At 37.4% G+C, this 14,893-nt stretch overlaps 1 protein-coding gene across 27 annotated transcripts in view; it reads right to left on the bottom strand.

Annotated features, from left to right (window-relative positions):
* clasp2 (cytoplasmic linker associated protein 2) overlaps positions 1-14,095 on the bottom strand; it is a 48,824-nt gene extending 34,729 nt beyond the window's left edge. For 14 of the 27 annotated variants that reach the window (XM_052584382.1, XM_052584383.1, XM_052584384.1 and 11 more), the window contains exons 1-7: positions 13,227-14,070; positions 11,093-11,171; positions 9,751-9,854; positions 9,401-9,492; positions 8,544-8,619; positions 7,564-7,661; positions 2,162-2,232 (exon numbers count right to left, since the gene is read on the bottom strand). In XM_052584382.1, coding sequence (XP_052440342.1) covers positions 2,162-2,232; positions 7,564-7,661; positions 8,544-8,619; positions 9,401-9,492; positions 9,751-9,854; positions 11,093-11,171; positions 13,227-13,424 — 718 coding nt within the window. In that variant the 5' untranslated portion in view covers positions 13,425-14,070. Of the gene's footprint in view, positions 1-2,161; positions 2,233-7,563; positions 7,662-8,543; positions 8,620-9,400; positions 9,493-9,750; positions 9,855-11,092; positions 11,172-13,226 lie in introns of all 27 variants that reach the window. The other 13 variants (XM_052584403.1, XM_052584393.1, XM_052584389.1 and 10 more) reach the window with 4 other exon arrangements.
* Positions 14,096-14,893: the final 798 nt, after the last annotated feature.

Genomic DNA, 14,893 nt, shown 5'->3' with positions numbered 1-14,893 from the left:
GACATGGCTTTAACGCTTCTGAGAAGAGGCAGCTCTTTCACTCTCTCCTTCTCTCGTCCTGCTCTCGTCCTTCTCTCATCCTCTCTCTCTCTCTCTGTCACGCAGTGTCAGAGTAATGCCGTGACAGGCACAGCTCTCAGCTCCCTCTCTATAACCCTCGCCTCACAGCGGCTCCATTGGCAAAGCCAAAGGCTGGGAAAAAACTCTTTGAATGTCGTCTACTTTGTCTTCAGCCAAATAAAAAAAATGACTAGTGAGGAAGTTGGCTGCATGGCGATCGACCCCCTTCCTGTTCTTATACTGAATTCTGGCCAGATGCATCTCAAGGCACATAGCCAAGCGTAACAATCAGTTTAACACTTGGAAGTTCACCAATACTTTTGAAGAGACATTGTTGAAGTGTGAATGGTCTCGAAGACCAATAGGAATCAGATTTTATCCATTTAATGGCCTATAGCAGCAGAGGAGAAGTCTTAAATCTGTTTTCCAGATTACAGGCAACGGGTCTGGTTTGGACTTCTATTAACATAAAGTAGTAGCTAGTTAGTTATAGCTAGTATAGTCATAAATAACATCCCAAACTCACATATGTCAAAGGTCAAGCAATGTAAGTAAATGTTTCAAAACATGAAGCACTATAATAAATAATTCCGGTAAGAGTTAACAAGCAAAGACAAAAGAAGAGGTGACTGGAAAAGTTGGAAAAGAACGAAACACTGCATATACTCAACTATACTGTTAACTAAACATATACTCAATATTCAAGGTTGGAGCAACTCTACAATAGGGCTGCATGATGTCGTTTAAGCATCGATATCGCGATGTACGAATCCACGATAGTCACATCGCAGGATGTGCGATGTAGGCCGTCGTGGTTGATCTGTTATTCATTAACTGTACGGGCCAGCTGCTCCCCGGCCCTTGACGAATGTGATTCGCAGATTAATTGCACAGTTTAACCATCATAGAGTGAAAGTTTATTATTTACATGTGTTTTTAAGTCCTGTCAGTTTAACAGGGCAGAGAGAGAGCGCGAGAGAGAGAGAGAGCGTGCGAGAGAGAGAGAGAGAGCATGCGAGAGAGAGAGAGAGCGCACGCGAGAGAGAGAGAGAGCACACACGAGAGAGAGAGAGAGAGAGAGAGAGCACACGCGAGAGAGAGAGCACATGTGAGAGAGAGAGAGAGAGAGCACACACGAGAGAGAGAGAGAGAGAGCACGAGCGTGCGAGAGAGAGAGAGAGACAGGGAGAGAGAGCGATCGAGCCCCGGCCGCACGCTCATCGTCTTCAAACAACACGAGCGCTGTCTTGCTCTCTCTCCCTCGCACATATTAATCAACTGACACAATGGTGTCGATGTTTAAATAATTTAAGATGAGAATGTTAGTGTGTTCACCCCGTTTTTGTTTGTAAGAAAATATTAGATTAGATTTCATATCGCAATATATATCGCAGAAAAATAAAATATCGCAATGTCATTTTTTCCCCAATATCGTGCAGCCCTACTCTACAATATGGTACAAATATTGTGCATTTTGATTGTTCACTAATCTGAAATCCTCCATGTACCTCCACTCAAGTCAAAGATAATGCTGAACCCATAAACACCAGTAAAAACACGTTTACCCTCATAAACACAACAGCTGCAACCATGGTATAGCTTAAGTCACTGTAAAACACTATATAATTATATAACACCACCTCAACACCATAACCAACTGTGAGGGGCATGAAAAGAGCAGCACAGTGTGATCCGCCTGGAGATCCAACTCTTCCATCATATGACATATGCCAAACACATCATGGAGATTTCCAAGGCCATGGAAGTCTGACACCATCTCCCTTATTTAGATTCTAGCACTCACGTTAAATCTAACTCACTGGAGACCAAATGGACACAGAGAAATCAAGCATTTAGACGTAGCCAGTCACTTTATGTTGAAGTTAACCCTCTAGTAATGGTAATGAAAAACATGAGGATTAGCATTTAGATGAAAGTAGCATTGCGGTTAAAGCTGGAGCTCAGATGTCAAAGGCTTATGTTCAGTACGGTGGTCAAAGACACTGACAAAGGCTAATATTAGCATTGTAAATGAAGCCAATGGAGACCAGTGTTGCCAACAGGATTTAGCGAGTTAACAAACATGGTAAAGTTAACTTACCTTGACTCAGGCTGAGAGCCATGTTCCCCGAATTTAGTACTTCATCAAAACGGCTTAAAATGGTCTGTAACCTGAAACACACAGAACAGTAATGGTTTGAGATTACCATTAAAACAATACACACAATCTCAATGAACAGCACATAACTTTAATGTGAATATTTTAGTCATAACTTGCCATCTTCAGCAATAGAAATTAAGGTATTATATAAAAAAAGGTATCATGAAGTGTAAATGTGGGCAATATCAAATATACACAATAATTTAGCTGGTGATATACTATAATTGAATTGAACTTTATATTCATCAAAAAATTATATTTCCACAAATATTAAGCAACTTTTTCAACATTGATAATATTAAGTGATGTTTCTTCAGCACCAAATCAGCATACTGGAATAATTTCTGAAGGATCATCACAATAATAAATTACATTTTTAAAATGTATTAAAACTGAAAACATTTTAAATTATAATATTTCAGTCCCAATTGGATGAGCATAAGAGATTCAAAAAAACATTTCAAAACAATCTTTCTAACCCCAAATGTTTGAACGGTAATGTTCATACTGAAAATCGACAAAAGGCTCAAATACAAAGATTTATTTTCTTTTTTTGTAATATCACCCACCCTCATGGGATGGTACAGTGCAATGACAACGCAATAAACGTGTTTCATTCCCTTTCACTGCACAACAAACAGTCCTTCTGAAGTCAAATACATCTTGCACACTTCAAACAGAATAAAACTGTGGCAACTGCACCAACGGCCTTAATATGTCCATCACAATAATGCTGCCTCTGATTAAAACAGATACAGACAGCTCTGCCTTTCTACATGTTCATGCACCGCTGTCAGAGCCCAACAAACGTCACTCACAGAAAATGTTCTACTAAGTAGCTTTAAAGGCCTTTAATTAACTTTTTTCTTCAAGCTTGAAAAATTATTAGCCATAAAGATGTGCATTAAAGGCAATTAAGATGCAAAAGGTTAAAATAATACCACAGAAGAACCACAGGCATAGTGATATACATTGCAAAAAAAAAAAAAAAACACAGCACATCTGCAGTGTGCACTTAAAAGTTATCGCTTAATTACTATCCTTTATGTGCCTGCCAAGACTATTTTCAGAGCAATGAACAATTAAATAGACACCGCAGCCTAATTACTGTCCCTCACCGGCCCAATGTATAGCAGACCAAATGCTAAACAGCAGCTATAAATGATGCTTACACCCTTGCATGAGACTAAATTGTATTTCATAAATGTGCTGGACCAGCAGACCCTAATAACCTGCAATAACATGCACGTTCACTTTCTCACATGCGATATGCATGTAAATTTGCACATTCAAGGCCACATGTGAGATGCTGCATGCATGCTCAACGCAGCGCTTGCAGTCCAGACGAATCTGGCATGTTCTTATAAACGTGCGCACATACACACAGATCATCAATCCCTATTAACGCAACCGTTCTAGGATATCTGCTCTTTCTATTCTGTAACACGAGATGCTAAAATGTAATGAAACAGAAAAAGTGAATGAACAGCCAAGAATGAGAAGAAAGAGAGAAAATGCAACGACAGGAAGAAAAGGGTACAGAGGGACGGCATGCGAGGTCCCACCCACCTGCTCAGACATACTGCCCTTCATATGTGGCCGAACAGCGTTGAAAAGACTCGACTGCCGTGTGTCTGTGCGCCACAGAAAATGAAGAAATTGCCCACCGGTGAGTGTATGTGTGTGTTACACAGATACACAGCGCAAGAATTCTCTTCCCCTTTACATAACCTCCTGTCTGGAACACACATCAGTGGGAGGGGCTAAAGCGGTGGCGCTCAGAGACAGGGCTCCCACCCCTCCCCCTTCCAGACACGGGCACACGGGGACACACACACACACGCACTGATCACATTCCCCCTGACCTCACTGCTACCCCCCGCGTCTCGATTGCCCTCTCACTCGCTTTCCTTCCTGTTTTGAGCCCGAGCTCCTTTCAAACCATATCGATGTCAACAATATGCATGTCCTTTCTTGTAGCTGTTATCTCTTGGTTGAATGAGGGCAGCGCAGACACTGGATTACAGTGTTTGTATGTACAGTAGCTTAGAGTGGTTTTCGGGCTTTTGTGCCTAGCCTAGAGTGTGGGGGATCAGATCATATCATATCAATGTGATGGAACAGGATTCCAAAGGCAAAGTGTAAAACAAGGCAAAAAAAGGCAAAGTGCCAAACAACATCGGACCCTCACTAAACTATGCATGAAGAAAGAAAGTGTGAACTCAAATGCTCTCTACTAAATCATGTGTATTTCTTAGACAAAATTTGTTATTGGACCGTATTAAAATTATTTTTTAATTTTTTTTAAAGCAATATTGCACATTGTTCAAAACTGGATATTTAATAGGGATCTACTGATACATTCGAGCTGATACAATGAGCAGTAAAATATTTTCATTACCTGGGTAATAAATGCTAAATAAGATAAAATACTAATTTAATAAAATAAATAAGATGAATAAAATTCTATACTAATTTAACTAGGCTTTTTTTTAATTAAAGAAAGATACTAATAATCACTTAGCCCTAATATTTAAGTCACCTTTATTTATATACTGTAGCCCTTTATAAAATACAGATTGTTTCAAAGAAGCTTCACAGTATTAAACAGGAAAATAACAGAATTAATGATGCAAAGTTATTAAATGAAGCAAATTCTGCTGTGAAGCAGCTATAATGAAGACGTTATTCAGCTCGAGTCAGTTCAATGAGGACGCAGTAACGGTGTTGATGCTGCAAAATGTATCAATTATTAACGAAATCAAATCAGATTTAAATCAACTATACAGAAGTATTTAATATGCATTATATGCCTCAATAGATTTTTTTTGTATATAAAGGGAATTTTTCAAGTTGCAGTATTGATTTATATTTTTCAACACTTTTTTTAAATGGATAAAATATATTTGTGTATATATAAAGAAATAATTTAAACTAAATATAAATTCAAATATTTTTGTGTGCACATACAAACACGTATAATTAAGATACATTAACATTCATTTCATAAATGTATTAGTCTTTAGTTGTAATCGGCTCTTTGTATCATTCAGCCAAAATATGATGCACCCTTAGAGAAAGCAATGAAACGCACAAATTACAAATCAAATAGATTTTCATATATCTTTCACACGGGCAGACACATGAACTTCTGTGTTCTAGACCAGCAGTATTGTCCGAGATGATGTGTCAGAGTCACAACCATGTCACACACCAGACAATCTGACACATCATACCATATATATGGAAACCAGGTGGAACATGTGGGTCATCCCAGACCCCATGTAGTTTAGTTTGTGTTAAAACATCTGGACTACTAAACATGAATAATTCAGAACTTTAAATCTGATTCCTGGGAGATTAAAATAGTGCAAACGTGCCAAAATCTAGCACCATTAAATAAAAAACAACAACATAGATTGCTCCGGAAATGAATCCATTATGTTTATATATATATAAAATAAAAAACACTTGATTCAGCATCATCCCCTGGCATTATAAAACTGATCATGAAATGTTCACGATGCAGCCAATGGAGTCTGTCCAAGCGCCTTACGGATCTTACATCAGACAGAGAGGAATGCAGGAGTATTAGACACAGTCTTCAAAAACTCAATTTACCACAGATCAACGTGCACACTGAAGTCAGCCTGCAAGATTTGATCAGATTATAAGGAATCCTTTTTTAATTAAACACAATGTAAATAGACTGTCATCATTCTATCACAGGAAACCAATGAGTACATTTCTTGGAATGTAGACAGTACACATATCACAAACATTACAAATAACCTTCTTAGAATGTTCAGACTGTGATAGAGTGCATGTACTGAAATTTACAATAGAACTGCAATGACGGACTAATAAATCGAGTTCTGTAATAATCTAATGCTGTTTCAGTACTCTTTTATTCAATCAAAAGGCTGATCTCGAGAGAAACAGGTCGAGTAATCCATTCAAGGGCTTCTGTGTGTGGAAAGATAATTAAATGTTCCTAGGTTCTGATTTACAAAAAAAAAAAATTGTGAAAAAAAACATGCAAGATTTTTTTGTAAACAGAACAGTCCACTAGTCTAGTGAAGATATACACACACATACACACATATATATATATATATATATATATATATATATATATATATATATTTCAAATCTGATAAAATACACTAAAAATAAATAGGCTATATGCTAATACATGCATATCTTATGCGGTCCTATTTAAATGAATAGTTCACCCAAAAATCTAAATTTGCTGAAAACCTTCAGGCCATCGAAGATGTTGATGAGTTTCTTCATCAGAAAAGATTTTTAGACATCATTTGCTCATCAACGGATCATCTGCTATGGATGTGTGCCGTCAGAATGAACTGATAAAATCATCACAGCATTCTAAATGACTCCAGTACATCAATTAACATCTTGTGAAGCAAAAAGCTGTGTGTTTGTAATAAACAAATTCACTATTAAGGCCTAACTTCAAATTGTCGTCTACGATCCCTAATATTGTTTTCTTCAGTGAAAAGGTTATATATCCTGATACAAGAAAGCAATCTGAAATGATAAAGCACCATTCACATTTGTCCAAAAACAAATCTGATGTAAACAAACAACCCAGTGGATTCTGAGGTGAGATGACAACAGTGGACGGATATTTTCACTGGAAGCAGCATTATCATGATTATTACAGCTAAATGTCTTAGTGATGCATTTGTTCCATACAAAAGTGCAACCTGTCACTTCACAAGATGTTAACTTATGTACTGGAGTAATGTGGATTACTTGTGGATTGTCGTGGTGATGTTTCAGACGGCACCCATTCACTGCAGGCTCCACCGGTGGGCAAGTGATGTAATGCTAAATGTCTCCAAATCTGTTCTGATAAAGAAACAAACTTATCTACATCTTGCATGGCCTTAGGGAGAGCAAGTGTTTTTTTTATAATTTTCATTTTTGGGTGAACTATTCCTATAATGGTCATCCCTAAAAATCACTGGTATTTAACAAGGAACACAAATGAGCAGCACTCCTACCTTAAACACAATTACCACATGCAAAAGTATCCTTTAAATATAGGTGTGTCCAATCTATGTGAACGTGCTGCCATTTGTACAATTCTTCATAATAAATCACCCAAAAATACGCCCACGATGCGCACAAACAATCTGGAAGATCGAAGTCATTACAACTGACTCATGGAGTAATTACACCATTCCTGAAACTGTCAACACAACCGTGGTGTGGGTATAACACGTGAGTGGGTTTGAGACAGAATGATGCTTCTGGCTTAACCCACAGTCATTAAACTGAAAAAGCTTGCGGGTCGAACAGTAACTCATACTAACCGTGCAGATGGTAGATCTCTTTTGCTGAGGTCTGCCCTCACTTTCTCTCCCACATGCCGATACACCTCCACTAGGGTTGTTATAGCTGCCTCCCGTACCTGTGGAACACAACACACACTTCTTAACCAAGAAACACGACTCTGTGAGAGTTGGTGACATGCAGTATCATGTGACAGCATCTGATTGAACTGCTGTCTATGCGAATGCTGATTGTTACATATGCTATTATTCATAAGTTTGGGGTAATATTTTGAAATATTTTTGAAAGTAGTCTCTCATGCACACCAAGGCAGATTTATTTGATCAAAAACACAGTAAAACAGTTATATGTAGAAATGATATTACAATTTAAATAGCTGTTTTCTGTTTTAATGCAATGAAAAAGTGTATATTTTAGCGTTTATTCCTGTGATGGCAGAGCAGAATCTTTCAACAGCCATTACTTCAGTCTTCAGTGCCACATGATCGTTTAGAAATCCTTTAAATATGCTGATTTGGTGCTCAAGAAATATCCCATGTTAGCAACTAACAGCATTTATTTGAAATAGCAATCTTTTTGTAATGTTAGAGACGTCTTTACGGTCTCTTCTGATCAATTAAATGCATCCTTACATTAAAATCTTTGTAAAAAGAGAGGAACGATTGGGATTGATCAGACATTTTTTTCTAAAAGATCTCTCTTTTTCTCATTCTCCCATTTGAGCCTCTAAATCTCATGCTCTTCTCTGTGAGCCCATTCGCCCAGCGGGAGCTTGAACTCAGCTGTACATCTCTAGAAACCTAACATTAGTGCGGACTGCCTACCTCCCTCACACACACATACACAAACACACACCAACACACACCAACACACACCAACACACACATACATACATACACAAAGGACAGAAAGAGTGCATTTACTTTTACTTTTAAGACTTGCTTTACTTTTTTCACACACATTCCAAGCATTACAAACATACACAGACTCAGATTCATACCTGGGGGTTTTGGTCTCCTGTTAGTGAACAGAGATGTGGAACAAATTTACTCAAACTCAAGGTCTGAGCGCCGAAACTGAGAGGGAGAGAAACAAACAGTTCACAGCCAGTTCAAATTTCCATGCTTGTATACACACACAGTTGGAATCATCATCAAGCTTATTTTGCTTTTTAATAAAATACATATTTTGAAGAAAACTCCGGCTGTTGTCAATGAGCATTGAACCCCACTGACTTTCAGTGAATGGATAAAAAACTAAACAAACACTGAGACATTTGTCAAAATAAGTCCAACAGGTTTGGAATGACATAAGGTGGTTAACCCATAATGTAATACAAAACCCAAAGAACTGCAATTTCAAATTTGTTTTGTAATTAAGGCAAACTATATTGCATACAACATTGTATTATTATAATAACAATGTAGCATAATGCTTTTTAGATAATTTGCCAGCTCTTTTGTGTCAACAGTTGGGAGTAATGTTACTGAGAAACAAGTTTTGTTCATGTAGTGCTTCAATGAGAATGTTAATCTGTTAATCTGACCATCCTGGTATCGATACAGGCAGGTAAGAGGATTACCTCAGTGGGCCGAGCTGGTTTACAATGTATGACAGACAAGGAACCTGTATGAGCGAATGTCTGTAGATTACATCATATATCAGTGAATTTAGATGTCAAAACAGGTTGCAATGTCTGACTGCTAGTTCACTGCTACCAGTGATAAACTCAAGGGATTTGATTGCATCAAAATACTGTGATATGGAAAACAAGTGCCCCCTGTTGGACAAGATTTCCAGGAAAAATATGGGTGTGTTTACAAAGTGAGAATGTATGGGATTGTATGAAGGACTTACGCATTTAGTGTGGCAACCAAGCACATGCAGAGTCCCTCTCTACTGCGGAAGTTTTTGTGTTTGAAACCAGGACACAGTCTCTCCCAAACATACTACACAGAGACAGAGCAAAAGAAACGGTAAAACTGGTTCATTACATATCCATTACTACAAAAGCAGAGAGAGAGAGAGAATGAGATGAGTTACGAAAGGAAGTGATGAATCACTGGCAAAAGGGATTCAATTTGGTTCTATTCAACCAGCAGCTCTCTTTCTCACACACACACACACAATCTAGACAGTGGCTTCATGGTTTGTTGTCGGTGTGAATGGGTGTGATGATCTGCCCACCCGCTGTATAGTTAGCTCACCATGGGTGTTGCCGTCTGCTCCATCAGCTTCAAAATGAGCGCTTGTGCCTGCTCTCGAACCTGATCCTTTGCATCTCCCAAACGGTCAACTAATGCAGGCACCACTGAATGGGGGAAAAAAGGTTTAAAAGGCCATTTAAAAAAAGCAGGGATGCACAAATTAAAAAATTGTTTTTTTCTTTTTTGCTTCAAAGAAAAGCTCCAGGTTTGCTGTACTTGCTTGTATATGGATCTCATATTTTGTGACTATAATATACTAACACTACTGTAATAACAAATGAAACAAACAAAATAAAAAGCATTCTATTGCAATATTTACATTACAATAGTAATAAGATGTAACATCATGAATTTAATATTTTACAGTAAAAAATGATAATAAAATAACTATTATTGATTATTTTATCTTACAGTACAACTGTTTAATTAAAACTGTAATGTTTAAGGTCATCATTTTTTTATGTTTTTTGAACCATTAAGCTTTTATTTTGGCCAAAAACCGCAGGAAGATCATAAGCTTCTCATTTGCTGACAACGGTCAATTTACAAGCATTTCTCTGTGCAAATTTCATGAAAAATAAATGTCAAATACATACCAGTGATCCAAACTATGAGCAAAGATGAGATCATATGAATCAGTATTTACAGTCAACCTAATTGCTCTGAGATGATGAAAACAGCTAATCACGAGCTACATGTGTGTAAATAAACACAGTGCTGGCTTCAGTCGAAGCACTATTTAGCACTACCTTCGTGATTTGATAACTGCACTAAGGAATATCACAATTTCAATTTTATTTAGATTTAATGGTATAGTGCAGCCCTATAATAATGTGCAGCTTTAATAAATAAAAAAATGTTAATCCCAGAATGCAATACGCAAATACAACCATTTGTAAAGCTAACATAAACAACCCCCCCCCCCCCCCCCAAATATGTTTTGAAACAAATATGAAACAAAACTATCTGTTTGGTTGGCCAGAAATGTTATTTTCTTTATTGTTGTACACCATGCAGACGCAAACAGACTCTTTGTGTGAAGTCATCTCATTCCTTTCTCTATACACAGTTTGTTCCATGTTTTCAGATGAATGAGGTATGATGATTGAGGGGGGTCATCTGTTATAATCAAAACAACCCGTTCCCGTGGTAACAGGAGGAGGCGGGGCTCAAACAGCTGAGAGACAAGCACTGAGCCTGTGGATTGTGTCATATGCATGGCAAGTCATCCTGGCATTCCCCTTTCTGCTGATTATGCAACGGAGAAGATCTTTAGCTAATGCTGCCTTATTGAAGCTCTGACTTCAGTGGAACAAGCAACAAGTGTGCACACATCACTTACCTGTGCCGATATAACCTCTGAAGTGATCAGTCATCCGATCCACAAATGCGCTGACGATATCGATCCCCAGCAATGCAACCTGACACCAAGCAAGAAAGAGACGAATCAGCTGAAAACATCAAACCTCACTCTTCCTCTCTTGCAGGCAAACTCTAGGACAGCATTTTCAAACACATGATTTTGCTTATTCGGTATCTGATACAGTATCGGTTACAGAGCGCTATGTCTTTAAGACAGACTATTGTTATTGAGTGAGAGTGGGTGAATGAAAATAAGACATTGAGAGACGGACTATATTTGAGGATTGCGGTGGGATCGCTGCAGTGTGTTTCTTGGCAGTGCAGGATGGAAGTTCACATTCCAGAGACACAATCAAATATTCACTACATCCCAGAAGCTCCAGTTATGACCTATTTTAGGCAAAGCAGCTAGAGAGAGTCCCAAGTAAGGATAACAGAGAGAGTGCACCTGAAAAGCAAAACTGGAAAACACCTGGGCGTTTCATTCTGGAAATGGTTTAAATGTGTTTTAATTGGACAGCGTTCAACTACACACTTTGCAATGAGTCCAGCCACACTTTAGGGATTAACCTCATTTCTTTTCGTTGATAGAATCAGCAACGATTTCTGGTTTCTCCAGAAAATGTGTGTTTAAATCAATTCCATTCTTAGATCATTTCTCATTGAGCGTTTAACTCTATATAAAGCATTGTTTCTCTATCTGTTCTCACCTATAACAGCACCTCTATGACAGATTCATTATAGTTCAGAGTAAAAAATCATCATAAATGAACAGAAAATTGTGATAGCTCTAATATATATTACTGTTAAATGGTTTGGGGTAAGATTTTAAACGTTTTTTTTTAAAAGCAGTCACCATGAGAGCATTTATATGATTCAAAATACCAAAAATACAAAAACATTTTTTTTTATTATTTGATTTTTATTATTATTTTATTATTATTATTTTTAATATAATAGTTAATCTCTGTTAATAATCGACATTAAGAAAATTAACAGTGTTGTATATAATTATACACAATAAATATAATATCGTTATTGATAAATATGAATTTAAATATAATATTTTGATTAAAATGTTTAATTATAAATTAATTGCTAAATATATACAATTATTTATTTATTTTAAATGTGGTTATAAACATTAAAAAAACTCAATTATTTCAAAATATATTTCAGTGTAGAGATGAAAACGGTCTACCAGATCTTCAACCAGTGAGCCAAAGAATTTGACACCCTGCATTTATCAAACCACATACATTTGTAGAAGTCTGCAGCTGTGTCTCCAATTTATGAATCACCCTCATCATTTCAAAATCCAACCTCAATGAGTCTGATGTCATAGCCATCCATTAACATCAATCCCTAAAGACCACAACTACCAGCTGAAGATAATACACAGATGAACATCTAAAGCTGCTTTTAAAACATCAATACTCAATCATGTTTCGTTCCATGCTTCCCGTTTCACTGTCACAGTTTGCAGAAGTGACCATTTCTGCCTCAGCCTTGAACACTAGCAGCAGCATGAGCCAGCATAAAAGCTTCAGCCTGCATCCACAGGCCATTTAAACATGACTGGCATGTATCCCCAAACACAATTAGCTTTTCTTAATCAACATAACACACACACAAAAAAGCATATGTAAATGGATAATTCATATACAATGACTGCAGTGACATGTGCCCTTACAGCCCCAGTGTAACAGAACAATACCCCACGCGACCCTCCCCCATCCTCACAACACCCCCCACCAGCAAATCCAACCTCCTAGACACAAATGAATATGTAATGTATGCACATTGATATTAATGTACTATTTGAACACTTTTTACCTAAACACATACACAGAAGCTTCTCAAAAAACAGTTATATTAGCATTTTTTTTTATCAGTTTGAAAGAATAATACAGAGCTGAACGCACAATAACATTAGCCTGATGCAATTAAAGATCTGCATGCAAATATAGACTTTATGACAATGAACGGCTGGGTTTGGCTCAAGACTGCCACTCAAGAACAATGCAGGAATCTCACATAACTTACGTGCCATCCGGCTTATAACACAGTTTTTATGACGCTCAATTTAAATATACAGGTCACACGCTATGTACCTTGAAATTGCTGGAGTTGACCCATCCCGAGAGCTCATCTATGGTTTTATCCAGGCGGGATTTGTCCTGCTCCACATCCCCGGACCTCTGCGGGTCGCTCAGGTAGTCTATGAGATCCGGGCCGACCTGCAGCCGCCGGGTCACGTCCTTCTGCAAAACCTGCTTGTAGAAATAGTCCATGTTGTCATTTTCCTCCATCGGGACGCTTTGTGGTCAGTCCTCAGGCTGCGGCGAAACAATAACAACGACAGAGTGACTGTCGGAGTCGCGTAAACGGCACGAGAAACTGAAATGTGTGCAACGAGGAAGTCAAATACTGCGTTTAGACACTGAGAGGGCGGTTAGGTCTGTTGTTTAGTGCATGAACTATGCAATAACGGAAAATAAACAACTTTAACAAAGTTTCCCAGAAACAAGACGACTGATCCCCCGAACAAAAAGTGTGTTTCTACTGAATAACAAAGTGACGAAAGCGAAGTAAAAGAAATCGGCTGCGAGGCGCGTATAAAAACAGTGGAAATGTATCCGAGCGAGTGCAGACAGTCTCGGCTAACAGTGCTAGCGTTAACCCTTATGGTCGATTGTCCTGGGGCCTGCCGCCGGGGCTCTCTTCCCTCCAGGCGTCCATTTCAGAAAAGCCCGCTTCACGCCGCTCGGGTAACGGTTGGATTAGCCAGCGGGACGCGCGCTGTTTTCCTGTTTACACTCAATACGAAAAAATATCCTCACTTTGACAGCTGCCTTCTGAGCTCACTACAAGACCACGGCTAAAGCTAGTGAACCGCCAGCAGCCGCAGTACTAGAGCGTTGAATAGCAGACGACCCCGAGAAAAGAGTGTGATTGGACCGATGCCTTGGGGTCCTTCAACGCCGCACAGATGTCCAGCATGATGCCTGAATAAAAATATGCTCATTGGTACACAATTCATTATTCATCAGGGGCTGAGCAGTGCAACACTATTAGAATAGAAACGACATGTATGTTAATTATATAGTATTAGGAGAGACACTATACGTGCTTAATATTATTATTACTACTAATACTACTACCCCTAATTACAGACTACTACACATTTTAATGCTTTATTGTAAAAAATATTGATTATTGTTGTTGTTGTTGTAGTTATTGTTAACATTACAATTTAGTAAACATAATAATAATAATAATAATAATAATAATAATAATAATAATAACAATAATAATTAGTTATTCCAGTATGTTGACACTTTTCCTCATGGTGTTATTGACTGAAATAAGTTGTTGAAGATTTTAATATATTAATAAATTATTATTATTTCTTAATTATGACAACTTCGTATTATTATAATCATTTCATAAATTAAAAGATTTTCAAAGAACCATTTTGTGCACTTGAAAGTACCATTAAGTAACGAGCTTGTTTTTTCAATATGTTCCTCCCTCTCCCCCTAGTGGTATTAAACGTGTATGCCATACGATTCCTATAGGATTCATTCATATATATATATATATATATATATATATATATATATATATATATATATATATATATATATATATATATATATATATATATATGTAATGACATTTTACCACAAACCACATTGATGGAATGTACTAAATATAGTGCATACTACATTTAAAACATACATACACAGTATTATTAACAATTCATTATTATTAAAAT

This window comes from Carassius gibelio, chromosome B19 (genome assembly GCF_023724105.1).
Source record: "Carassius gibelio isolate Cgi1373 ecotype wild population from Czech Republic chromosome B19, carGib1.2-hapl.c, whole genome shotgun sequence".
Lineage (NCBI taxonomy): Eukaryota > Metazoa > Chordata > Actinopteri > Cypriniformes > Cyprinidae > Carassius > Carassius gibelio.
Note: the sequence above shows the minus strand (reverse complement) of the source record. Positions and strands in the feature narration are given on the sequence as shown.